The 26,797-nt window shown below is 36.9% G+C and overlaps 2 protein-coding genes across 6 annotated transcripts in view; both read left to right on the top strand.

The window, feature by feature from the left end:
* The window catches only part of LOC112555429 (rho guanine nucleotide exchange factor 4-like), a 29,667-nt gene extending 18,971 nt beyond the window's left edge, over positions 1–10,696 (top strand). For 3 of the 4 annotated variants that reach the window (XM_025223826.1, XM_025223828.1, XM_025223827.1), the window contains 7 exons: positions 943–1,047; positions 1,194–1,451; positions 2,011–2,139; positions 2,296–2,380; positions 2,834–2,992; positions 3,445–3,522; positions 6,023–10,696. In XM_025223826.1, coding sequence (XP_025079611.1) covers positions 943–1,047; positions 1,194–1,451; positions 2,011–2,139; positions 2,296–2,380; positions 2,834–2,992; positions 3,445–3,522; positions 6,023–6,201 — 993 coding nt within the window. In that variant the 3' untranslated portion in view covers positions 6,202–10,696. Of the gene's footprint in view, positions 1–942; positions 1,048–1,193; positions 1,452–2,010; positions 2,140–2,295; positions 2,381–2,833; positions 2,993–3,444; positions 3,523–4,057; positions 4,108–6,022 lie in introns of all 4 variants that reach the window. The other variant, XM_025223829.1, reaches the window with a different exon arrangement.
* A 5,948-nt stretch (positions 10,697–16,644) lies between these two features.
* The window catches only part of LOC112555294 (ras GTPase-activating protein 3-like), a 29,644-nt gene continuing 19,491 nt past the window's right edge, over positions 16,645–26,797 (top strand). The window contains exons 1-4 of one of the 2 annotated variants that reach the window (XM_025223631.1): positions 16,645–17,320; positions 25,116–25,227; positions 25,707–25,800; positions 26,253–26,354. In XM_025223631.1, coding sequence (XP_025079416.1) covers positions 17,269–17,320; positions 25,116–25,227; positions 25,707–25,800; positions 26,253–26,354 — 360 coding nt within the window. In that variant the 5' untranslated portion in view covers positions 16,645–17,268. The remainder of the gene's footprint in view (positions 17,321–25,115; positions 25,228–25,706; positions 25,801–26,252; positions 26,355–26,797) is intronic. The other variant, XM_025223633.1, reaches the window with a different exon arrangement.

Consider the following 26,797-nt stretch of genomic DNA (forward strand, 5'->3'; position numbering starts at 1 on the left):
TTCGAGTTCGACTTATCAAAGTCCGACTGTAATGGTCATTTTGCTGATCATAAAAGGAAATGTCTTCACAGTTAATTTTCAGGAGCTGTCAAAATTACAAGACATGAATACATACATGTATGACAGTATTTTGTTGGACATGTTATAATGTGCAGAAATGATTGTTTTCAGGGGGTGTTTTGGAACATTGTATGTGTGTGTACATGCATGCTTGTGTGCATAAAGAAATGATGTTGATTTCTAGGGTACTTTTCCCAACCATCAAGGCAGGTTCAAAGCACTTTACAAACACAACAACACATATACATAATAATAATAACTGCTACACTACACAAGGTCCTTTAACTTATGGATTAAAGGATGCACAAGTGAATAATAAATATCTAAGAAACTCCATGGAGCAAGAGGCAGAATAAACACACGGAAAATAAAGCAATGAACCTCAAAACCCATCATATTTAGCAAAAAACTTCACTTTGGCCCTGATAAACAATAGGCTGCATAGACCATTAGTGAAAGAAGTGGTCTACAGTTGAAAGTGACAGCACAGTCACAGGATGAAAAGAGAGTATGTGGTGCAACAAAAAAGCACAGGGCAACAGGAGACACTATAGTCAACAAAGATCTAGGGAGGAGACAAATAAGACAGGAAAAGTTTTCTCAAGCCAAAGAGACATCCATCACTCCCACATGTTCATAAATTGACAAAATTTTTTTTTTATGATGAAGAAGAGAAAAGTGTGTCTAGCTTTTTTCTTATGACTTTTTATGTTATTATAAGATTATGATTTGTATGTAATTATAATATTATTAAGACTTTATTATAGAATTCTACCCAGGGTGTAATAAGCTGGCAGTAATGTTCTTAAATAGGATAAACATTCCAGATATGAAATTTTATCTCACAACTTTTTGAGTGGACTAAGTTTTGTTTGTGTGCAGACCCAGGGCTTTGAAATCTACTCAGAATACTGCAACAACCATCCAGCTGCTTGTGAAGAACTCAGGGTTCTTTACCGTGCAAAGCAGTATAGACATTTTTTTGAGGTTGGAAATTTTACATTTTTTTTGACATTTCCCAACATTTAAATAAAACAAATTTTATTTCAATATTTTCTCAGCTTATCTGCCTTAGAGAAACTGATGCAGTAACTTAGTAAGAGACAATCTGTTTCTGTTGTTTATCATTGCAGGCATGTCGTTTACTGCAAGAGATGACTGAAATCCCCTTAGAAGGGTTTCTGTTGACGCCAGTGCAAAAGATCTGTAAGTACCACCTGCAGCTAGCTGAGTTGCTCAAGTACACACCAGCAGACCACCCAGATTTTAACAATGTTCAAGCCGCTGTGGAGGAAATGAAGAAGATTGCCAAACTTGTTAACGAAAGAAAACGAAAGATGGAGAGTATAGAGAAACTGGCAGGTTGGCAGATGTTGGTTGATGACTGGGAGGTAAGCAGGATGGCAAAGAAACTGATGACAGTGATGTTTATAATGTCTCTATATGTTTAGTGTTTATATGTCTATAAAATGTATATATCCCTAGTGTTCGTGTGTCTGTAATGTTTATATATGTTTAGTGTTTATATGTTTAATATCTTTTGAAAGACATACTGAAGGATGATTACCCACAGATAGTTTTGATTTGATCTGCAAAATGATTTTTCCAGGATAAAGATTCTATAACATCTATTCATTTTGCATCTGCTCAGTAAAGATAATGGTAATTAATTTTTCAAAAACATATGGAGATTCAAAGTAAACCAGGACAATAATCTCTGAAATGGGATACCAGGAACACTGTGACCTTTCACGGTTCTGTTAAAGAGTTAATGATATAATAATAACCTGGCTGTAGACCTTGCTAACAGGGAAGTAGAACTATTATTTTGGCTCTTTACTCAAACTTGTGATCAAAAAAAATTTTTTTAACATATTGCCTCAGCTAAAGAGCAAGAAATTATGAACTGTAAAGTGTTAAAACAAGAGGTTTATTTATTTTCCTTTCTAGGGTCCTGATATCCTTGAAGGAAGTTCTGAACTAATTTACTCAGGAGAGTTGAACAAGATCAATGCCAATGGCTGGTCTCAAGAGCGCTACTTTTTCCTTTTTGACCATCAGCTTGTGTACTGTAAAAAGGTGAGTAGTGAAAATGGATGTTGTATTTTGTAGCACTTGGATTTAGACATTTCTGTGATGATTATTATTGTTTATTAAAATTTAGAACATTTAACGTAACATAATTTTTACACCTAAAGGAGTATTGTCTTTTATCACTGACACTTTCTGCTTCAGGATCTTCTGAAGAAGAACAGCTTTGGATACAAAGGGCGAGTCAACATTGACCAGAGTGAAATCTTCAACATACCTGATGGCAAAGGTGCATAAGACAATGCAAGCTTCTTTGGATCAAACTTACATTTAGTAACTCAATATAAGCAGTTTTACTTTTTTAAAGGAACATAAGTAAAATTATTAAAACATCGTATTGATTTCAACAGTCTTTTTAATATTTAACATTCAGATACTCATTTCTGGTGTTGTCTAGTTGTCTCTCAACTTTTTCTCATCTGTCCAAGAAAGTCATCATAATTTGTCTTTGTACTGAATTTTCTTCAGCATGCAGTATTATTTTAAAAATTTTACTTCATATATTCATCATGTAATCATTGGTTGTAGATTGGTTTGGGGAGATAATTGTAATAGGGATGATGTTTATATAGCCAAATGCATCGGTGATAAAATTTTGGGTGGTAACTAAGAGGGGGTCATAATCAGAAGGTCTTAATAGAAATAGAGAGTTTTACTGTACTGTATTCTTGCTTCATGGCAGATCCGCAGTACAATGTTAATGTGAGGAACGCCATCAAAATACATGATAAAAGTCGCAACAAATGGTTCCTCATGGTTGCTAAATCAGCACAGATCAAGCAACGCTGGATTAAAGCATTTGCAGATGAAAGACGGCGTGTTCATGATGACCAAGAAAATAGTAAGTGACGAGTTTCATCATGCAAGTAGGTCTTTTTGTTCTCTTTAGTGGAGTCACAAAATTTAGGGTTTCTTGTCTGTATCTGATGCCTGCTGAAACTCAAGGAAAGAAACACAACCATCTCCTTGTTTTAATTTTCTTCATTTTGTTTATACAAAATATTTGGCAAGCTAATTTTACCTCAACTTCATGTGGACCTAGATGGATATAGTGTGCTCAGTTTTACAGACATAATTAACATTATCAGTGAATTAGGATATTTCTGAGGCAAGAACACTGATTGATGGTAATGAAAAGTCAGGCCTGCTCAAGAGCACAATAAGGCTTAACGTTGCAAGGGAAATAATTTTGAACAAATGTGATTCGTTATCTTGTACAACTACTTTTTATGCAAAACTGGTTTTAAAACTTTTTACAATTTTTTTTATTGTAACCTTTTGATATCATTTCAGATTTTAACATTCCTCTGCGCTTAAAACAGTCTGTTATCGCAAACTTGAAACAGAAAGCCAACTTGAGCAAGTCAAAAGGTAAGCAGTGGTGCTCTTTTTTCTCATGTAAAATCAGTCAAATTGAGCACAGTTCATGTGAGACAAATGTTATAATCATATACTATTATAATATAGTTGAAATGGTTCACTTTCACAATTTAGGATTGTAAGTATAAAGGGAAGTGGGATGAATATGTTAGAAAAATGTCACAGGGCATGACAGGACGATATTTAGAGTCGTGCATTTTTTAACACTTAAACTGTGTGCAAACTGCATGAAAAATTGTTTGCTAAAGACCATTTATGAAGACAAAATACTGGATTGATGTGTCTTAATGTTTCTAAAACCAAATCCCAAGCAAGTCAAATAATTTAAACAAATTACAAAAGTTAATAAATTAATAAGTAAATACAAATTAAAAAATAAATAAGACGGACATAGTAACAGCAGTTTCATAAAGAAAAAAACTGTGTGTTGATGGGAATGGCTGGGTATAAAACTATTGAAAACAGAGATAGACAGGTGTGACTGATTGATATCCATATAAAAAAAAATGGTGACGTGATTTTACAGGCCTTTTGCTCTGGTTATCACGGAAGTCGGATCGATGATGGATCAGATGGGTAAATGAACATGGATTAACCCTTGCCATTTTTGGTTACTGTTCTTGTGACCCACATTATTTTTAGTTTGGGGATTGGCTTTGGGGTTTTTTTGTGGTTTCCTTTTTTTTCTTTTTTTGCATCATGTTCCTTGTTCAATTATGAACTGCATGTGTCATCTGAAAAGTTGACATGTTTTTTCGTTCAGTGATTTTGGAAGTCTTGAAGTTGAGGTGGAAGGCAGAAAAGCTGACATGATTGTCTTGTTTACAGCTTCATGGGATTTGTTGTAGGAACAGACTTATATACCTATTTCCCTATACTTTTTGCCCCTTTCCCCTTCTGTATGTAAGGAAAACTGCAGATGGATAGGATGGTAGGATAAATGGGAAATAGCAGACCCATTGTTAGCTTTTCTAATGCAAGGAAGATGGATGGTTTATGGTACATTTTGTTCCTATTAATACCCTAACATGTCATCTGTTAATTCTGCTGCCCAGAATCTAGGTGATCCGCATTGCTGGATGATATCTGGGATATTTTTTTTTCCATTCTTTCTAAACACTGATAGGACTTGTATTCTTGTGTGTTGTGTACATTGAGAACTGCTTTAACATTGCTGGTGAAGGGTGTGGTGAATATATCGTAATGCTTTATTGAGAAATATATACAACAAATTTATTCTTAATATGCATATATACAATGCAAGCTTTCATAATTTTCTCAGAGATTGGTGCAGTAAATAATTTTACCAGTAAAACTGTGTAAGCATGTTTCTAAGCATTTATTACATTATCTTGCAAATATGCTTTTCCATTCTTATTGTGCAAAAATAATTGTGTGCTCATTTATTTGGAAGTTGCATTATTGTGATTGTATGTGAAGAAATCACACCATCAACATTTTTCTAATTCTTTTTAAATACTTCAGGTATAGCTGTAGGGGTGGGGGGGGGAAGGTATTATCAAAATTCCATGTAAACTGCCTTTTCATCCCTTGTTTCCTCAGAGAAAATAACAAACTTTTCAACAAATCTGATTTCAGTAGTCATTGTAAAATAGCTATTAAAGCATGTTTATTAGAATGTCTGTTGGTTGGCTGATTTAAAACAAAAAGCAAGAATGTTTTAGTAGTGCTACAGTAGCTTTCATTGGGCATGTCTATAGCACATGACAGATTTTAGGTACTGTTTACCTATACTTTTTTAAAATAAAATATTAACAAGCTTTCCACTTTATTTAGATAATAAGAAAAAAATTGGAGTAGATGGAACAGTAATTACTAACAGTTCTTGAATGTACCAATATCTGAAATTGTTTTCAAAACTCCATTCTGTTTGTTTTCCAGTTAGTCTCCTTGACAGTAGTTTGTTGATTAAACTCATTGACTTTTTCTTTAAAGCTCGTTTCAGGTGCACCTTCATCAAACTACACAAATATTTCTTGTCTGATTTAAACAGCATGAGTGCACACAAAATAGTGATAACAAACAAACGGTTGTAGTTAGTGCATGTGCAATAAGCATGCAATAACATTTATACACAGATGAAATAGAGACAACTAATTAAATTCTGGTTTATTTATATTCTTATAGATTTACAGCAGCATTTCCGTTAGTTTTTCTTATTTCAAACAAAACAAAGTGAAATCTGAGACATATAGGCACATAATACTTATGGCCTGTGTTCATCATTGTAACAACAGCCATATGCATTTACAGTTTATAATGTGGGTTTGAGGGAAAGATGCAACGATCTTTTTTAAATTTTTTTTTTTTAGAATAGGAGGTTTAAGCAGATTACAAAATTTGACATTTACAGGTGTGCTACTTCAAGTTCCCAAAGACTGATGAAAGAGTGAGAGATAATTACAATGCCACTATCCATTCGAACAGTGTCACCAGTGGCTGATTAGTTTGTCTTGAACATTTTTTGCAGGCAAGAGAAAGGTGTCTCGAACCTCCAGCATGCGAACAGCCAAGCATGACAGCTGGTTCTCAACCAGTGCCACCCTCCCCAGACCCTCCAGGAAATCCTCATCTTCACATCAGTCAGGACCAACCCAACAGTCCAACAAACTTATGTCCTTCCTGCTTGGAACGAAGAAGAAGTCATGAAGAGCATTGGCACACAAAGGTTAAAACAAATGCCTTGGGTTTGTCATTGCTGATGTATGTTGTGATCAAAGCCAGTTATCAGTTGTGTTCAGTCAAGCTCTAAAGAGCCCTGAAACCAGACAGCAGCATTCAGGTAGCCATTTGTACCTGACTAGATGATGAAGTGGTGCAGGAGAAGAAAGGGACCGTACAGAACTGATGGGGTTTCCAGGAAAGTGTATGCTCAGACTGTTTACTGGATATGTGATCAAGGAGTGAATGGTGGTGAATCATTCATCCCATACAAACAGGTGAATTTGCACCAGAGTGAGACAACAAAGAAGTGTATCAAACACCATGACAGCCCACTGGTGAAGAGGACTGCTAAAGCATGAAAAAAAAAATTGGACAGATTAAAAGGGCTAAATGGATTCTATGACAATACTAAACAAATCTCAGCTCTGTGTATACCGTGTTTGGTACGCATTACTGATCAAGAATACTTGAAAGTGTTTGCAAAAGGTGCTGTCATTTTCATTGACAAAAGAAAAATTGTGGTTAGAGAAGTTCTCTTGCCATGGAGTTTTGTGATTTGTTAACTTCTTTTTAGGTCAAAAACAGCCAAAGAACTATTATAAAGTCAGGCTCTGTCTCAGTACAGTCCAGTTCTGTCACCAGGATTTTATAGCTGCAAGAACAGGAAAGCTGTTTCCTGCTCTTACCTCAAGATCAACTTGTGCAAGGCATATTAAGGCAATAGTGAATGCAGACTTTTTGCTTGCTAGCAGATCTGCTTAGCTGGAGTTGCCAATCTTGTGGGCGCATAGTGGATCCATGTGAGAAACACAGTGGATGCATGTGAGAGACTTTCTATATTGACAGTGTATTCAGTGGAGAAACTTGGGTCACTTTAAGATGTATGTTGCATTTATTATTAATAATAATAATCAAGTTCATTTATATAGCACCATAATGGTAAGCTTATGGTCCTTTATAGATAATAATAATAGGCAGAAAATAAAGCAACCAAAATGGTAGGAAAGGAACAGGGATTTGTCTTATTAACATCTTACCGATATCAGTACTCAGTTATCAAACAAGTCTATGAAATAAAAATAAATGCACAAAGTTCATAGTACATGATGGGGAAAAAAATCCTCCAGGTAGAAGGGGAAAAAACCCCGAAGGACCAGATCTCTGTTCAGACTGGTTTCACTTTTTCACAGATCAGATTTAGTTTAGATCTGTCTTCGGGGACATCATTAGATGAAATCGATCAAGAATACTCAGGATAAATCTTCATCGGGTCGTAACAACTGTAAATAGTTTTTGCTGCCCTAGTCACCAAGCAGTTTGGCTAAACTGCATCCATTCCATCTTGCTGACCAACATGCACAAAACAGGACACTTGACTGAGATTGAAATGGAGGAAAAGACTATTACTCAACAGCTTTGAGGCCATATAAGCGAAATAAAAGGTCAAGACAATGAAAAACAGATTCGTCACAAGGATTACAATCGGTCAAACTATGGTTTCCAAAACCAAAATCAAGCCAGAAACATGTAAAAATCCAGAATGGCCATCACCCTCATTGCTGGAGTGCATGTAAGAGTTACAATAGGTTTTATATTATGGGCAGCTAGAATTGTTCCATTAAATTTTACCATTTATAATGGAAATGTTTCTCAGTTCCTGAAAGCAGATGCAGTTATTTATCAGAGAATTCTATTTGAAGATCTGCAAGATCATGGTATCTCGCAAGGTTCAAAATAACAACAGTTTTACAGTCATTAAAAATCTGTGTTGTGATCTGTGCATGACTGAATTAATAATTAAGTGCTACATTTATCCCTAAGATGTTAAATCCACATTTTGTGTTTTTAAACTTGTTTTGATCATGCTTCCATGATGGAGGTTATAGTAATGCACAAAAGACAGAATATCAGACTGATAAACATTACTTTTGTCCCTCTATCAAAAATGTGAAGGATTTTTTTTTTTTTTTTAAAGAAAAGCATTCTGATGAAGAATAAATGCCCATAGCCCTCCACAAACTTTCATATTATACTGATAAAATAACTGATACGTTATGGCAAATGAATTTACAAAATCATATTGCAAAATAGAGTCAAATTCTTGTTGTTTTCTACTATAAGACTTTAAATGCCCATATTGGGCACTATCACAAGGACTAAACCACGTGTCATAGGGACTGGTTTTGGACGGCTTGTAATGCTAGAACTTGAAGCCAGGCTGTTGCACCAGTTTTGCTCGTGACATGATGCTGATTTGCACTTTAAGTCTATAACAGGGTCTTCCATGTCCACCCAGATTAGAAGGGTTGAAACATTGATATTATTAATTCATGTTTGTGTCTCATTGACTTCATTATATCTCTTGTTATCATAGGCAAATCTGATCTTCCTAAAGGGTTTTTCAATAAACCACAGTAAAGAGGATAAAAAGAAAAGGATCATTTGTTGGTTTTTCTTATAAGTGGCACACTTGATTGCTCCGTATAGTAAATGGTTGTTGTGTTCAGTCTTGTTCTGCACACCTGGTTTACGAGCCCATTCTGTGTGGGTTTTCTAATAGTTTTACAAAACCACCATATATTTAATCTTTTTAATCTTTTCAATTTGTGTGCAAAAATATGCTGTCCATACTTTCTAATAAAACCACGCCTTAGGTCCTTAAATTTCTACTTTTGTCATCACACTCACTTTTCTCATCCTCGCGTTTTTCAGTCAGTGTAGAAGTTAGTCTTGTGGGTGTGCTAGTGTCTTGTTTGCTTTTATAACTAGCAGTTGTTTAATTTCAAGGAGCAGACAACTCAGCAGATTGTTGAAGCTTGTGTCATTAAGTGTGGTGCTATTAATTAATATCAGCAATGCATTACCACATTTTTCATTAGTCAGGATTGTGCAGATTTCTGTTAAACATGCTTCATTTGATGCTTTCAAAGGTGGAGATGCAACAAATGCATATAGTACATGATGTTTGCTAACATGGTCTGTAGTATTAACAAAACACATTTCTGAAAATGTATAAATCTGGACATTAATAGATCTGTTGGTAAAAAAATCTTTCGAGTTTTTAAATTGTAAGTGAGCACTTACCACCTATGTTATATCTTGTATATTGCACATCATGTGTGCAGAAGTGATACCAGTGAATGTGTGGGTGTGTGGTGTTGCATGAGATTTATTCTGTGTGCATTCTTCAATTTTAATTCGTTCATCTATGATACTTCATATCATGAGACATCCAGTTAGAATATCATGTGCATTAGAGTGTTATTTGACATTTCTATCTCATAAAGTGCATTGAGAGCTTCTGCGAACTGATCAACATAATTATTTAAGACAGTAAGCGCTGTAATCAAACAAGTCATTGTGCAGCTGTAGTCCAGAAGAAATTTTCCAGGTTTCCTGCATAAAGTGACGATACTCAACTTTTTCGCTCTTTTGTTTTGAGTAGTGCACTTAGACCAGCTAATTCTGGACCAGCCCTAAGTAAAGGGCTAAACCATTTTACTAATATTAATCATATCAGTGTGCCCATTTCAGAAGGCCAGGCCAGTGGTTGATACACACGGACCATCATAAGCACAGCTGCAAGCAATTCTAAAACCCATTTTGTTTTGTAAAGAACCTTGATCCAGGCATTATCATCGTCCGTTATCTAGCTTTGTTTGACGCACCAAGTCTGACCATCATTCAAGTTGGATAGGGTTTAAGCTCTCTGCTTTCTGCAGCTATTAAGGCCTCCATCACGCAGTAAAATAGGATGTGGGGTGTTAAATGTATCTTTGCAGTGTGCATGATCTTTTAAAATAGCTGAAACCTCAGTAACTCACCCTTTTAAACAAAACAAATTATAAGTTGTTTTCATTCAGAAGCTGCTCTTCTGTATCTCTTATACTTGTTTGTGTTTGTTTCAAGATTTTGCAGTTCATCTGCTCTTGTTTTATAGGAGTATTCATACATTTTTGGAATTGTACATCTTTCACTCTTGTGATGTTAATTTGAATATTTTATTTGACATAATAACAGTTTGGTTTTTTTCTATTGCGTGGGACCCACATGTATACTGCTCTCACAAGTGACTGTAGAGACTGAGAGCTTTTCATTCCATATTATTATTATGGTGTACGCTTTTCAGTGTGTTAATCTTTGTCTACATGCTGTGTGTAGCAACACAGTGTCTAGACTGGGCCAATGCCTGATGTGACCAGCTTGCTTTTTTTTTTTTCTTTTAAAATTTTCCTGGTAGTATCAGATGATCACAAACTGCTTAGACAGTTAACTATTCACTTCCCACTTGTTTTAAGTGTAAAAGGTCGTGACTGACTTGCCAAGTGTGTGTGTGTATGCGCGCATGCATGTTTTTCTTGTGAGTGTTTTGACTGTCTAGGATGTTACTTACCACATTTAAATAGTTCTCAATTAATTTAAGCTTTTGTGTAAATACTGTACATATGAACAAGTAATTAAATAACAATTTGAAAATAATTGCCACTTGTTTTATTATGTCTTGAAGGTGTGGTGAATGCCTGAAGCTGAGTTTTCACATACATTCTTCTCTGTCTCTCTCTCTCACACACACAGATGTATAATCCACTAAAAAGATGGATTACGTGAACATTTTGGAGGTCGGTTCACAACAAAGTACTGACTTAATGGATAGTGTGAATGAAGCTCATAAACTGAAGAGCTTTGTTAAGAATGTTCGCTGACAGGTATTCCATTGACATACAGCTAATGTCTGACTTGGACGCCTGGATCCTCTCTACCATCTACAAACGTGTCAGGTGTAGGGCCACTCTACATTCACTACATGGCTTTTCTGCCCCGGAATTGGACATTCCAGTCTGACAAGCACACCTGAGGGGGATGGGCATTGCAGGGTCTGAGGAGAGACCAGATGCCAGAACACATTCTGCAGACGTCCTCTTCTCAACCAGTTGCAGGTCTGGATACGGTCTGAACACACAGACCTCGGCATTAAATGGCGACATTATTCTATAGTAACGGTACACCGTGGTAGGTCTCATAGAACAGAGTGGATGGGAAAGATTCATTGTTCACAAGGGATTGTGGAGCTGTGAGCCATTTATGAACCACGGGATGATAGTGATATTTTACGGGTTTTCTTTCTTTGAATCAGTTGAAATGGGGTAAACAGAAAACAAGAGTGGAGTGACAAGAATCTCCACAGCTCCACCAACCCCTCTGCCATTTTTTTTTTCATGGCTGCCGACTGTACTGAGGAGCTTGGAGAAAACAATCGTGACTTACCAAGTGTGTGTGTGAAGGACATTTCTCAACCAGAAAAACCTCGAACATTCTAGTACGAATGTACATTTGAGCAAATTTGGTGAACATCGCCGGAAACCAAAGATTTGGGGGAGAACGGGAAATTGAAACTTCAATAGGCTCAGTCAAAATAAAAAATAATTTTTAAAAAACCACTCACCAAAATAATGGGACATTGGAGTACTTGGTTTGGATTCTGCAGCTCTTTGTAGTTTTCACTAAATCTTGTTCATCTGTTAGCATGTTTCTCGTTCTTCTAACCATGCGTGCCATTGTCTGGAAAGGTCGTGAGTCCGGTCGAAAGAAGAAGCAGGACCCATCCCTGATAAGAATTTTCTTGTAGTCTTAATTCTTTTCATCCTTCGGTTTACTTTCCGAAATTTATAGAATGTGTGGAGAAACGCATGCTCATGCGAACACACAAATTCGGTTTCTTTGAGGAGCACTGTTCTGGGAATGTGGAAGTACTGTTGTTGTTGTTGTTGTTGTTGTTGTTGTTGTTGTTGTTGTTGTTGTTGTTGTTGTTGTTGTTTGTTTGTTTGTTTGTTTGTTTTGTTTGTTGTTTTGTTTTTTGTGGGTTTTTGTTGGGGTTTTTTGTTTTGGTTTTTTTTTTTTGTTGTTTTTCTAGCAACAGACATAAAATGAAGTGTAGGAGACAAGAAGAATTAATGTTAGCAATCAAGAGACTGGCTTTCGTTTTGGTGGGCGGGTTGGAAGGAAGGAAAATGACAAACTACCCTAACTCTATAACAACTGGGTAGTTGGTAGCGGGTGGAAAAAACCACATATCACTGTGACAGTGAGATTCCAGTATCATGGGTTCGGATCTCGACTCCGAAACACCTCTCTCTGGATGTGACAGCTGTTGACAGGGTTGACCGTTAGTAGCTTTTCTCTGGGTACTCTGATTTTCTCGTTCACTCTGTGTTTTGTGTGTGGACACCCGATCATCGCCGTGTTGGCCGCAGGACCACCCTGTCCAGCTGGCTAAACATATCAGTCTCATGACTTTGTCAAAGTGACCACCTTGTGGCCCATGTTTTTCTGAATGTGATATTACTATGGGTTAGGCTGACAACAATTGGAGGGCGTCATATTGTGCTGGAGTCATAAGTGTTTGAATATGTTATTTCGCACTGAGGAAGACTTTTTTGCGTCGTCCGATTGTTTACGACAAAGGCACGTGCAGGCCTGACGAGTGGGGGGGACAGGGGTCTGGTGTACCCGGGCCCGCGGCTGTCAAGGGGGCCCGGCCTTGGTCAGTGGATTTTTTTTTCTTCTTCTCCTTTTCTTTTTCTTGTAAAGAAAGGTCTAAGGACAGAACACCCAAGCATTACACATGCAGAAGTTGAGTTTGAGTGTAGATATTGAGATTCGAATTATAAACATACATTATATACTGGGAAAATAATTTACGATTACAAGTACAAGGGGCCCGGAGAGGTCTGTCCCGGGGCCCGGGCTGGCTCTCGGCGGCCCTGGGCACGTGCGTCCATAGCGCGATTCAGGAAAAGAATATCATATCTCCCATTTTATGTCTTTTGTGTTGTGAACTTCTGAGCTCGTCAACCAGCCAGGAAATGCAAAATGACCCTTGGCCTGACCTCCAACGAACTTGCACTTCCCTTTCAAATGACTCCATCCTATCTTCTGTTTCTCCGGTCACATGTGAACACAGCTGGTGTTTAAGTACCTCACATGACACTCAGGTGTCCTAAGTCACATTTAAAATTGCTTTTAACCACGGATTTGTTTACATTCGAGACGAGGTTTGATCAGCCTCAACCCACATTTTATCTTGCACATATGTAGCTGTGTTTTTTTCTTCATGTCCTTATTTATTATTTATTTTAAAAAGAACTGTCAAATCAATCCCCGCAACTTTAGTCACGCGAACATTTGTTGATGAGATAACAATTACTTGATGAGGATGTGCTGCGTTTATGGCTGCAATCGGACTTCAGGTACGACAGCCAGCAAGGAATAATTTATGACAAGGAAGGAAGAAGACCTAATCGAAACATAAATCAAGCTTGAACACAGGTCCTTCAGAATAAAAAGGTTATTAATGTTATAACAGGAAGTGAACTAGAACACAATGTAATATGATTGTGGTCATGAATATGGCTGTTTGTTTTATTTTGGAAAAAAAAATAGTCTCCTAGCTGGTCGAAGAATTATGTAGTCCAAAATACAGATGACCGATATAGATTGATAGGCAGACATCGATCGATAGTTCAATATGTATATATATGTGTACACGCATGTTAGAGAAAATGTAATACAAAATAATATAGTAATACGCATTTAGCTTAATATATTGTGTTCAGGGGCCATAGTTGTGAAGCGAAAGTATTTTCCCCAAGGCAAACTCAAGGAAACTTGTCTTGTTTTGTACTACCAATGCCCAACACCCCGTGGACGCTACTTCATGTTTGTTTACCCCCAGGGTATCTGTCCTACCGCGTTTTAACAACGGCCTAAGGGGTAAAACAACATCTGAGGGATCTTTATATCTCTTTATAACTTAGCAAACAAGTACTTTTGTCATTGTTTCCCATACTGCATCAGGGCAGCAACTAATCACTTCCTAATTACGGGTCCAGTATAATCTTTGTAAGAAAGATGTAATGATGGACTGTACACAGTGAGGCCGATTTTCTTTCAAAGTTGATTAAGTTTATTTTGTGGGAGCGGGGAAGGTAGTTAAGATGAAGCGACTGTGAAATGATGTTAAAGTTAGGGTGAAGCAAAGATAAGAGAGCGTGGAAGAAGGTGAGGTTAGTTAGGGTTAAGGGAGGCGTGCAAGAGAAACACCACCCACTCTTGTTGTTGCCTGTGGACAAGCGATATTAGCACACAGTGATATTCAACACAGAATGTTGCCGATGCTTTGTGTTGTTTTTGTTTAAGAGTAAATACATTTGATGGTCACCTATAGCTACAGAGCTTTTATGTCATGAGGAACTGAGACGAACGCAGTCACAGACAATACCGACCCAGTCACACAGACACCGAGAGGAATTAAAAAAAACAAAAAAAACAACCCAAAACACCTGTATTCGTAGGAAGGTGTATGTACAAGCCTCCGCGCGCGCACATACACATGTAGGCAGATAACAATCATCAGCGCGTAACGCAAACGGCTGCACGTGACGGCTTGTAACGCCACGTCGAACGTTTCTTTATTCCGGGACACTGCGTGACGTTCCAGCGTGACGCCCCTGTCTAAGCATAGTCCGTTAATTGGGCTTTGATCGAGCGCGCGCGCGCAAACAGGCATCGGGGGACTGGAACAATAGACGGACGGAGTGGAAAATGCCAGCCTCCTTTTTCCCACGACTGGTGCTGGCGCCACACCCAGGCGCTAAGTTTGCTCATTGATAAAATTCGCCATGTTGACCGTTCCGACGCAGCTTGGCACGGTGAGAGAGTGGGAGGAATATACTTCTTGCATCCCTCACCCCTCACTCCCCTCTATCGGCGTGCAGGGGGGAGTGAGGTAGGGAGGTATGGTGCCAGGCCGTGCAAGGCGTCTGGCCAAAGGGTGCAGCAGCATGTAATGATTTAACAATATTATATCACTCTCTGATGCGTCTGGTGATGTTCTGTCGCGCCTGCCAGGTTTAGTTTTGCCATTCATGAAGTAATGCAACATTAAGTTCTTTCTCAACCGAGTCTGGCCGTTTAATGTCGCTGTTGATGGGATCTGAAAAATGTTAAGTTGCACATGACAAAGGTCTGGGGTAGCCATACCCCTTCTGCCCCATTGAAGCCCTGATTACCAACTGCCACACCTTCAGGGTCTGGAAAACTTTCTGCGCGCAGAGATGGGAAAGACAGTCGGGAAGGGTATAGTGACTCTTGGATGAATTGGCTGAGGGGAGGAGGATGAGTTTAGGAAATGGGAGCAGAAACATTGAGTAAGATTTCTGGTGGCAGGCAATTGCATTGGCATTAGTGTTTGTGTGTGTGTGTTATCTTGCATGTCTGGAAATCTCATCCGACGTAGTATCCCTAAGTTCTACTTAAGCCAGCGGAAGCTAGATTCATTCAGCAAATCGTGAAGTGAAAAAACAAAACCCCCATTCATGAATAATGATCGACGCGTGTTATGTGAACTGACATTGCAGTCTATACACATCCGCTTTTAGAACTGATTTCTTCCTTCTGTCCGCCTCCACGCTTCGTTCCTCAGCAGTGAGTTTCAGTAGATGACATCATCAAGCGCAACTTATTTGCATGCGCAGGTTGCACACGCTAGATCGCATATATTATTGAATGAATATTCAGTAATTATTGCTGTAGTGTACGATTTCAACCCATGTCACGAAGCTTTGCGTGAGTATTTCGAATGATTAGTACAGTCATACAGGTACACACACGTTCGCACATTCTCACTCTCTCTCACACATACAAGCGTGCGTATACTCCTACCAGTTCTCTTCCTATATATACACACATACACATTTCACACACACACACATTATACCTCCTTTTTTTCTCTCTCTCCACGCACACAAAATGTGAGGATTGGGTACTTTTGGACACGCTGCTCCTGTTTACTGTGATATAGCCTTAGTTGCTAGCTCGGCGTAAAGGTAAAGTTCCAATTCTCCCTTTTCTCTCTCTCACACACACACTGACGTCTCTGTGCATACATACACATGCGCGCACTCATACACGTAAAATACATTCGTGCCCATGCATTCTCAAAAACAAACACACGCGCAGCTCTGCACAGATACAATAGCACAGCCGCGTATATATAAATAAAAAAAAACCACACTGATGTCTCACTGTACATACATACTCGTGCACCTTTGTACGAGCGCGCCCACACACACATACGCACAAGGGCGACCGTTCGCGTGCATATCTTTATAAGCGCACAGCACAAACACACATGTAAGCGCTTGGCCGCTTGCCTGTACCGTTAACCACTAATTGCCCGGATGTAAAGATAAGTAGGTCTAACTCTCTGACAAGGACGTATGTTGAAGGAAGTCATGTTGGACAATTAAACTGGTCAGCATCTATATGGGCGCAATTATCAACCGAAACGCAACCATCTTAATTGTTTCTTCCCCACCTTTCCATCCCCTTGGTGTGAATGTGTGTGTGCGCTTTAAGAACGTGGTTGAGACAAATTGTAAAAGGTCTGTTTTGACACTTCACATACACGTGTGCGTCTGAATGTGTGTGTGCCTGGAAGATAGCTGCACGCGCGGTTGAATTTAGATGACGGAAACACCGGCCTCGTGCGAATGCCGCGCCCATTCTCCGATCCCCTCCCCCTTCTCTTCGCGCGCTCGCGCTCTAGCCGAGACAACAGCGTCAGCACTGCACGCTCTACTTCCCCCCAACTGCGATCTACAGTTTTATCAGTCTACGCAGTCATAATTCATCGTGGTTATTTCTGTCAGATCATATGTCAACCCACTGCCATCGAGTAAATCACAAGATATTAAAAGCCAGAGCCGGGAAACAGACCCATTCTTTCGGAAATCCGCATCTTGGCAAACGACGGTCGCGCGTGAGGGAATGTGTCCCGATGGATGAAATACGATCTCGCGAAGCAGACACAATTGCTGAAAGGATGGATGAAACGCTGTTGGGATAAATCAAGGAGACTTGAGATTACAGATTCGGAGTTTGGAAAGTCACAACTGTGGCCTGACCGAGTGGAGGAGAATATATCGTCTGCTCGCCCCGACTTGTGGCGGTTGAGCCTCGCTGTCACGTCCGGTCCGCCAAAGTGGGTCAAATATGGCCGGCGTTGGAGAGGTGCGGGTGGAGGAGAGTTTAAGAGTGAAAATAGGCAAGTAAACATTCTTGTTTTACACCTTCAAAGATTCGTTTTTAAACCACCAGACGAAAAAATAGGTAAAGCAGCTTAGAGCGATATTTTCCCCTACTTTTTGTGTTTACTTATATGCGCTGACTGCTACACACCAAGCAACACATAGATTAAAATGTTATTAATATTTACCTGATTAAAAGTTGTAACAAGAGAAGGGACTTGCATTTGCACGCGAAGATTGCATTCACTAGGTTATTTATCAGAGAGAGGATGACCAAGTTGTTGCATATTTGGCAGTTTTGATGCCTAGACTTATGAATTAAAGTAGCAACGGTATTTTTGAAAAAAAAGTTTCCCGATCAGCATAAAAGTTAGTAGATTTGCAGTCTTTGAAACAACGTACTGATATTCTCCTTTCAGCCCTATTATTCTCCTTTCCAAAATCTATAAACAACACACACAGGCACGCGTGCGCGTATGCATCCACCCATGTATGCATTATTATTATCGTTGGGAGAGAGCGACAGCAAAAGCGCGCGAGAGGGAGTTCGCCCCCTCCTCCTTCCATCTGGAATGCAGATCGACTGATAATATCAATAGGCATAAGATTATGTCGGTGTATGAATGGTGCATTGATATGAGATTTTTAGACAGGTTATCATCATAACAATTGTACTATTATCACCATTATTTCTTATCTTTGGAACTGATCCAAAAAAAATGGACTAATGATAGTGATACTATTATTAGCTATGGGAATTTTGTTTTTGATGATGTGTAGAGGGCAATGCAGTACTTGCAAATCTTAATTAAATTAAACAAATCAGAGACTAAAAGATTTTTGTACACATACAAAGTATAGTAGATAATATGCTACATGAAAGAATACCAAGTGTTCAAAGACTGCTAATGAAAGAAAACATTGAAAAATGCCTGAGTGTAAACAGTGTTTTGAAATAATGTTGATAAAAGCCAGTTTCTCAGGTTTAATCCGCATATTGCTTTTTCAACCTGATAACAGCAGGAAAAATGTCATATTTTATATAGATGTGTTAGTGAACTTACTGCTTGGACAATTTATTGGGCTTTCTGGTTTTAAAGAAGAAAATATTATTCCCACACATTGTTGCTATTGGGGATGATCATGACTGGACTGTGACAGGATGGTGTGAGAAATCTGATCTGAATGTCACATTAAAAACTGAATGTTTAAAATAAAATCGCATCATTCTTTGTGGATTTTCAAAACAGCTGTAAAGTATATTGTTTAGTGCCCATTGAGAAACCAGATTTTGGTAATACATTGTGGTAATACATGCCACACAATACATGCACACAATCACACACACACTATGTGTTATTTTGTCTCTGCTTCCTTTTTTTCTGTTTCTATGTGTGAGGTTCATTGTGTCTTTTTGTTTTTTCTTTCTCAACCTTCTCTCATGAAAAATAGTAATAATAAGAAACAAAGTAAGAAATCTTCTATTTCTTTAAGTTACATGCTTAAAGTCTCTTATTCAGTTTTATTTTTACTTTATTTCTTGTTATCGGTAAATATTAACCATTTTGACTATGCACTGCTTAAACAGTTTACAGAAGTATTATACATGACAATTAACAACAAACTTATTTGCTCTTGAATGTGAGCACCATATGAGCAGCCTGCCATGTGAATTAACCTCTGTCTTGTGGCTGTGTTTTAGAGCCAAAAGATGAGAGTGTAAGTAAGAAGCTGACACAGTGGGCACTTGGTTTGGTTTCCTTGTGCTTCCTTTGTTGTGGGTGAAGGATTGCTATAATATATAATGTTAACGAAGAGGTTGTGCAGCATTATACAATGACCATTGGGCATGGAATGAACATACTGAATGGGTTCATTAATCAGTATTTAGATTGGAGTTGTGTAACGTGATTTTTTTCATTTTTTTGTCCTTGGTACTTTAAGTTGTTTCATAATTAAGTTACTTTTTTCCCCTGTCATGTGATTATTTCTGTTTGATGCAATTGTGTTTATTGGAGTTTCCTGTTTAAAAAAAACACTTTTACATGACTTCTTATTTTCTTGTTATTTTGAAAATGTAAGTGTTTACTCCTTAGATTTCGGGGTGGTAGTGGCCTTTGCAGTTCTTTGTAATTTACTTTTCTTTGATATTCTTGAAAACATTTCTGTAACTCAAATAGTATGTTTATAATGTTAAATGGTGCTATTTATTTGTAATAGGCTTTCCAGCAGCCAGCATTCAACTTTTCCTGTGAGGTTTTGAGTCTGATATGGTCTGTGTCAGCTCACTGATTCATACAAGATTTCTTATCTTTATTGGTGCATAGAGGAGACTGATAGTCATTGTTTTTGCTGCATTAGTTTCCTGATAGTAACCAGGCCTGTTTATTGGAGTCAGTTGAACCCAACATTTTCTACTTTGTGTAGCTATAAGATTCAGGATGTCAAAAATGTTTTAAATGTTGCTGACATACCTCATTTATGGTGTTAAAATCCATCTAAATGTACACTAGATTTATAAATGTATTATCAGGTGATTATGACATAAGTATCTGCCAAATCATGTGCATTGTTACTGAACCCTATCACAGACTGGGATGACATATGCTCACATGCCTTATGATAAATCACATGCATTTCACAAGAAATTTTTATGTATGTGTAATTTTGAAATAATTCAGCTTTCATAATAAATCTAAACCGCCAATAATATTTAACATCAGGTTTTAAAAATCACTTGTTACTTTTTTTTTATTAAGATGCAAGTTGACATCTCTGATTTATTTAGTAGTTCTTTTTTCTCTTTTAGCACCCTGTTTATTACACTAATACAAACTCAAAGTTAAGAGGCTATCTACCAAAATAAGTTTTGCTATAAACTTAGAAGCCCCTTAGTTCGAGGATCAGTCTCGCTTTGAGAGGCAGTTTCATCTGTTTCAAGTGGTTTAAAGTGCAGTTCATTAGCAATTATGCAAATGCTTCCAAAGTGTTCTAGACACAGTTTTAGATGCAGTTATTATCTTTAGGTAGTCTCTAAATATTTAAGTGGCTAAGTATTTAAGTCTGTGAAGTGCAGTTCATTGAGATTCAAAGCTGTTTCACAAGTGCATTTTATGTGCTCAAGGCAGGAAGGTATTGTGTCAGCTGATTAAATAACACTTGAGTAATAAAGGATAACAAGAGCATTCAAGATTTGAACAGTGTTAAGACCTTCCTTAACAAATTCAGGCCCTTTCTAAAACTTGTACAGCAGATACACTCACTTTGTTTTAAGGATTTTATCTTTTAACAAACATATCATATTTTATAAATTTAATAAAATCCTTATTAATAGAAAATCCCTATTATCTAAAACAACCTACCTTGATCGAAAATGCACCTTTATGTCTGTGCGATTATCTAAAAGCAATTGCATTAGTTGTAAAATATGTTTCTAAATTTTTTTCCTTTATTTTCATGAATAGCTTGCACAATCAAGAGTAGTGCTCAGCTCACTCCTCATTTCTTTATCCGTGCATTTAGTTCATGACTTTTTCTCATGGTGTCTGTTTGCTGGCATTTCTTGTATTGACTTTTGGCTTTGATGTAGTTTTTCATGTGCAGTTCTTTGAGCTCACGTCTTTACAAATTCAGTTTATTCTTATTATTATGATTAGTGTAGGTAACTTTTAAAATACTAATAACTACAGGTGGACCAAATTGCCTATTTTTACAAAAGAAATAAAGAACATAGTGAGTCTAATGCAGGTAAAGAAAACTGAGCAGAGTCAGAACTACAGATTTAAAATAAAACACACACTATGTTAAAAGCACAAGTCATTAAAACCCTAGAATTGTATGTTAAATTTCTGGAGTCATCTAGAATTTGTAGATGATGGGTGGTCTGTCTAGTGGCACAACAGCTAGTACCTGTCACCAATACAGTGAAGGCTGGGTGTCCTGGGTTCAGCTCTCATCTTGGGCATGCTGTTCTTTTTCTTCATGTGGCATCTACTTACAGTGGCTGGCGCGCGTGCCATGATAATCACCTTAGTGGCTTGCTGTCAGCACACAAGATTCATGACCCGTAAGACTGCCCGGACCTTGCGAGCCCTCTAATGAAAAGCGTGTTAACGTGAGAACTCTCATGAAGGAGTTTAGTAGAAACCAGATAAGATTAATGAGGTGTTGATGAGATAAGAAACTGAAAAGGGTTGGATATGTCCTGGGACACGTAAACCAGGCACATTTGTTTTTTTTCTTTTTTTTGTTTTTTTTTTGTTTTGACAGGTCTTTATACATAGTATGTTTATTTTGTGAAAGCATATCTATTTTAAAGTATTCGAATTTATTATTGGGGGAAAAACAAGACTGATGTACTTTTTTTTTTAGTGTTGTGTAAATGCTTTGGTTCTCTTCAGTAACAATCTTCAGTTTCTCCAAGATTAGTTTCACCTACATTTTCTTATAAACATGTAAGTCGAAAGACTAAGATGCTGCTTGGCATTTAGAAGGCCAATGAATACTGATTTTCTCTGTTTGAGCAAATTTGCAACCTGCGTCACAAATGATGACAGAGGAGAGATTTGTAAGTGATGGCAAATGGGAGAGTTTAAGTCAGTACTATCAATATAAATTATGTGGGTTCAGGAAAAGTGCATTGACAAAGCAAATGTAACTTGCCTATTCCTGTGCACTCCTTATATTGAACACTACAGGTAGCAATGATGTTAGGGAATAGACTTTGAGCTCAAGCTGCTTCACCAAAACATTGTTATCAATGTCAGTTGATGAAAGAGGGGTGTGTCAAGAGTTTTTAGGTGGGTATTTTTGGCCTAGAACGCAGAAAAATAAGATCTGAAATTTTTGTCTTATTCATTGAATGAAGAACCTTGCCCTTGACATATGCTCAAAACAAGATTCTTTTTTAGAATATTTTGTTTGTATGTTGTGTGTGTGTGTTGGATAGAGAGAGGGAGGGAGAAAAAAGAAAGCAGAGAGAACGCAAGAATGCTTTTGCTGGATTTGTGATCTTTCATAATGGGAGTATTGGAAGTTTTGAAGACTTATCTGAAAAGACTTCAGTAATAGAAATATTATAATTTTGTGAAACAGTCCATTCATTTGCATACTGTTTTTTTCCCATAAACATAAATTATTTAAAAATTAGGTATGAAATCTGATCAATTTAGTCTTTACTAAAGTTTGTGAAGGTTGTTTGAGCAACATTAAAATAAGCTTCATAAATATGCGAATTGCTTTGCAGATTGTTATTTAAGATTAACTGTTATGGTGTGTTAACTGTAGATGCACATCAGTAGCATTTTTTTTAACAGTATGGTAAGTCCTTTTTTTGTGCTTTTCCATGAGGCTGTTCTTGACAAAGTTGGCCACAGAAAGTGTATAAATGTAATCATTATTAGACACTTGTTTTTAGTTGTGATTCAAGTTAATCTTTTTCATTGTAATGTCTTTTTTCTTAATATTAGTAATAAGAATAAGAAAGAAGAAGAAAAACTGTGTTTGAGGAAAAAATGAATCATTCAGAATTGATTCATTGTTATTACTGGTACAGATAGAAGATAAATGTAAAAACAGAATGAACGAGTATATTTTACTTTAAGATTTGGTAAAACTTTCCCTTAACTACAATATATAGGTGTCTCATAATGGTTTAGGCTTATAAACATGCTGATTCTTCTTGCAGAGTACTTGGTTCAGTGCTATAACTGTGATAGATAAGTATTGTTTCATGCCCATTTCCATGCATTTTGTTGTGGCTAATGGCAATGCTGATTTTTTATGTACTTTAAAATTCTTTTTTAAGCATCTTTCATAAAGAATCCAAAGCATTTTTTTCAGTTGTTTTAAATGATTTGCTGATTTGGCAGAAAACGGGATACTTTATTTGTGCTGATCTTTCAGTCCATCAGATGAATCCCATCTGTATGACTCATTTCCATGGCTGCAATGAACGAATATAACATAAGAGCACCATCGTAACATGTATAATGCAATAGTACTGCTAGAAGTGCATTGTATGATGCAAAATTCAGTATTTTAGTTCCAAGTATTTGGATGGGAGATGGTTAAAGCTGATAAATGTGGCAGAAGAAAGTCAGGTCTGCTGAGGTCTTCACATCTTTTTCCCTTTCAAGATAAAAAATCAAAATTTATGGTTTCCATGTGGACAGTATAATGTTTATGAAGGTTTTATGAAGTTGTTGCATTGGTTACCTGGGTTAATAATGAAGTTTGCCTCAGATTACTTGTTTTACTGGCATTTTGTCCAGAATCATCAGAAGATCAGAAAAATAATTATTTGCAATCTTATTTTTGCTGATTTATTTTAGGACTTTATAGGAAAACAAAACTTTGCATATGTTGGATTACTTTCAACAAAGCTTACAGTTACTTTATTTAATGTTAATACAATTCAAAGTGCCTTAATGTTGGGAAATTCTGGGAAAGAAGAAACATAGTTTGTAGCATTCTGATAATCACATTAGAACATTGCTAAGGCCTTCTATATGTACTTCCCACCCCCTTCTCTGCCTTTGTCATTTTCAGCATGACATCATTTACTGTTAGTCCAAGTTTATTCAAAATTCTAATAATGGAATGATTTACACTTTTTACCTATTGGTTGTTAATTTAAACTTTTCAATGTAGTATGGGTCATAATTTTGTATGTGATTAGTTTGGAATTTTCTGAAAGAAAAGGAGCACAAATAAATGGCTGAACTGATTGGCCTAATAGATGTATGCAGCAGGAGCATTGTGCTGTAGTATATTGCAGGGAAGTGGAAAAACAGGCAAAGAAAAAAACCACATTAATATACTTGTTTCAAATCAGAACATTTTTAGTGTCAATTTTTATATTGTTTAATGCTTATTCTCAAATTAACAGGATAAGAAAAAATCATTGCTTGGGGAACAGATCTTGTTCTTGCTGATTAAATTAGTCATCAGAGCAGCAGAAAACTATATTTGGTAGAAGGCAGATGTCCTTGCATGATATCAGTAAAGGCAAATGAAAGAAAAAGGATGTCATCAGAGCATTAGCATTGCACAGCGAAATGCTTGTAGGACATGATCATATCACAGTAATTACCTTATAGTTTCACAAGTCTTTGGACACATAGTGATGAAAATATGCTGAAGTTTTTGTTTTCATTACATTAAGTTCATTTCCCCATGAAGTGAGATCGGGAGAAATGACATTAACTGGAGAACGTTGGTGGGTTTAAGACTCGACTGACCATATGTGCTGTCTGTCTAAGAGAAAGTGTGTGTGCATATGTTTTGAAGTTTTTGGTGCATGTAAATGTGTATATCTGCACCATAAATGGGAATGTGTGCTGGCACCTTTTGCATGCGTATTTATCATTTCTATTTTATGCATGAAACTGTGTGTGTGCGTGGACATGCAGACATGAAAAGATATCCACATAATGCAGTTGTTAAGGACATAGTCTTTAGATAGTCTTGAGCAAGACCATTTTTGCAAACCTGTGTGCGTGTGTGCGCGCAAGGATATGCATGTGTGGTTATGCATGCATCCATGTGAATTATTTTTTTGATTATTCATACTGTACAGCTTATACAATTTCTATTCATAGACAAATCTCTGTACTGCATGTACAGAGTACTTAAATGTGTTTATCTTAGAAGAAAAGCAGTTTGTTTTAGAAAGTAAAACTCAATGAATCTTTCTGAATTGCTTCCTTGTTAAAATTTGTCAGGTAGAAGAGAAATGTAAAAACAAAAATGGATGAATCTGTTTACTTTCAAGTTGGTGTTTTGCTGTAATTTGATATATGCTTTGTTTAGGAGAAGCCAAGAATTTGCCTGCTAACTCTGGAAGTCCACGGAATACCTTCTGTGCCATCAGATTAGACTTGGAAGAAATTTATCGGACCACCACTGTTGAAAAATCATTGGAGTGAGTAAAGCATGTTCTGTTGCATGATGAAATGATAATAATTGTCAGCTAGAAGACATTTGTTACTTTCAGTGTGTTATGCATATAATATCAAATATAATAGGAATAATAATAATCTTATACAGTGTAAGAAACAAGAGTGCTCACTGCTTGAACAAGCCATAAATACAAAAATTTAGGGAGGGGTCACATCTCAAGCTGTTATTCAAAGATCATCACTCTCAAGCTTGCACACAATATAAATAGTAAAGATTTTGTGCATTCAACAGATACTAGTAATATTAACTGGTATAATGTGAGCCAGTAGAGTTTACGCTTTTGGAAGCTGAGTGATGTATGCTCTTCTTTGATATTAGTTATCACCAGGAGTAATTCATGGTGTTTAGGAAAGTGTCCGGCATTGACTTTTATAATGTAAGAAAACACTTTCATAAAAATATGATGTTTATTTTGAAAGCGTGTTTTTCCTCTTTTGACAGCCCATATTTTGGTGAGGAATTTGCTGGTGAAATCCCAAAGAAGTTTCGCACTTTGTCTGTACTGTTGTATGAGGTTGTGTCCAAATCGGAAAAGGTACTGAGAGTTTGTTTTATCAAAACTTAATTGTCTACATGCTTATGTTTTTGTTCACATTACTCAGTATTAAAGAAGACATCTGTTGTTTTTGTTTATGATTGTTAAACACATTGTATTTTGTTTTTGAATGAAAAAGTTCTTTTAAAAATGTGTTCTGTAATCAACAGCTTTTACAGGGTATGTATCTAATAAAGAACAGTTGTGATAAGAGAAAGCCAGCCTAGAATGATGATCTATTGCAGATCATGATTAAGGACTTTAAACCCACTTATGCCTCATGATCCATTATTAGAATAAAATAATTTTTTCATGAATTTTATGCACAAAACTAAAAACTTTCAACCTCTGGCATTAGTGGGTTAAATGGGTTAATCATAACTATCCCACTTTAAAGTAAAAATAGTTTTATCTTTTCAGTTTCTTGTTTGTTTGGTTGGTTTTTTTGACAGGTCTTGGGAAAGGTATCTATTAAGAAAGATGAGCTTTATAAATATCACCAGAAAGAACACTGGTTTCCTCTGGCACCTTCAGATGCTGAGTCTGATGTTCAGGTATGAAACCTTTTACCAGACGTTTAATGGTAGAAGGGAAACATAACAAAGGCATGAGCACAAAGTAATTTCTGTGGCCAGTTCAAACAAGGTTCTCTGTTAGCCAAGTTATAATCTATCACAGACATATTTTGTTGTGTATGTTAAGATCTGTGAGAATAAATATAGTACCTGTGTGACATTAGAGAAAGCCTTAGTCACTGGAGGGAGTATTACTGGAAAAAACCCTGACCATTGAAGAATCAGCAAAGCAGGCATATCTTTACTGTCCAGACTGATTTTAGTATTTTAGAATGTATGTCTGTTTCCTGCAGAGTTGGTTTGTTATAGCTTTTTTCAAATGCCCAAGGAAGAGAACTTGCATTCCTACCAAAAACAGTCTGGCATATTTGTATAGTTTTGTTGTCAGGTAAACCAAACAAAGATTGTAAAAACCTTTCTTT

This window comes from Pomacea canaliculata, linkage group LG14 (assembly GCF_003073045.1).
Source record: "Pomacea canaliculata isolate SZHN2017 linkage group LG14, ASM307304v1, whole genome shotgun sequence".
Classification (NCBI taxonomy): Eukaryota; Metazoa; Mollusca; class Gastropoda; order Architaenioglossa; family Ampullariidae; genus Pomacea; species Pomacea canaliculata.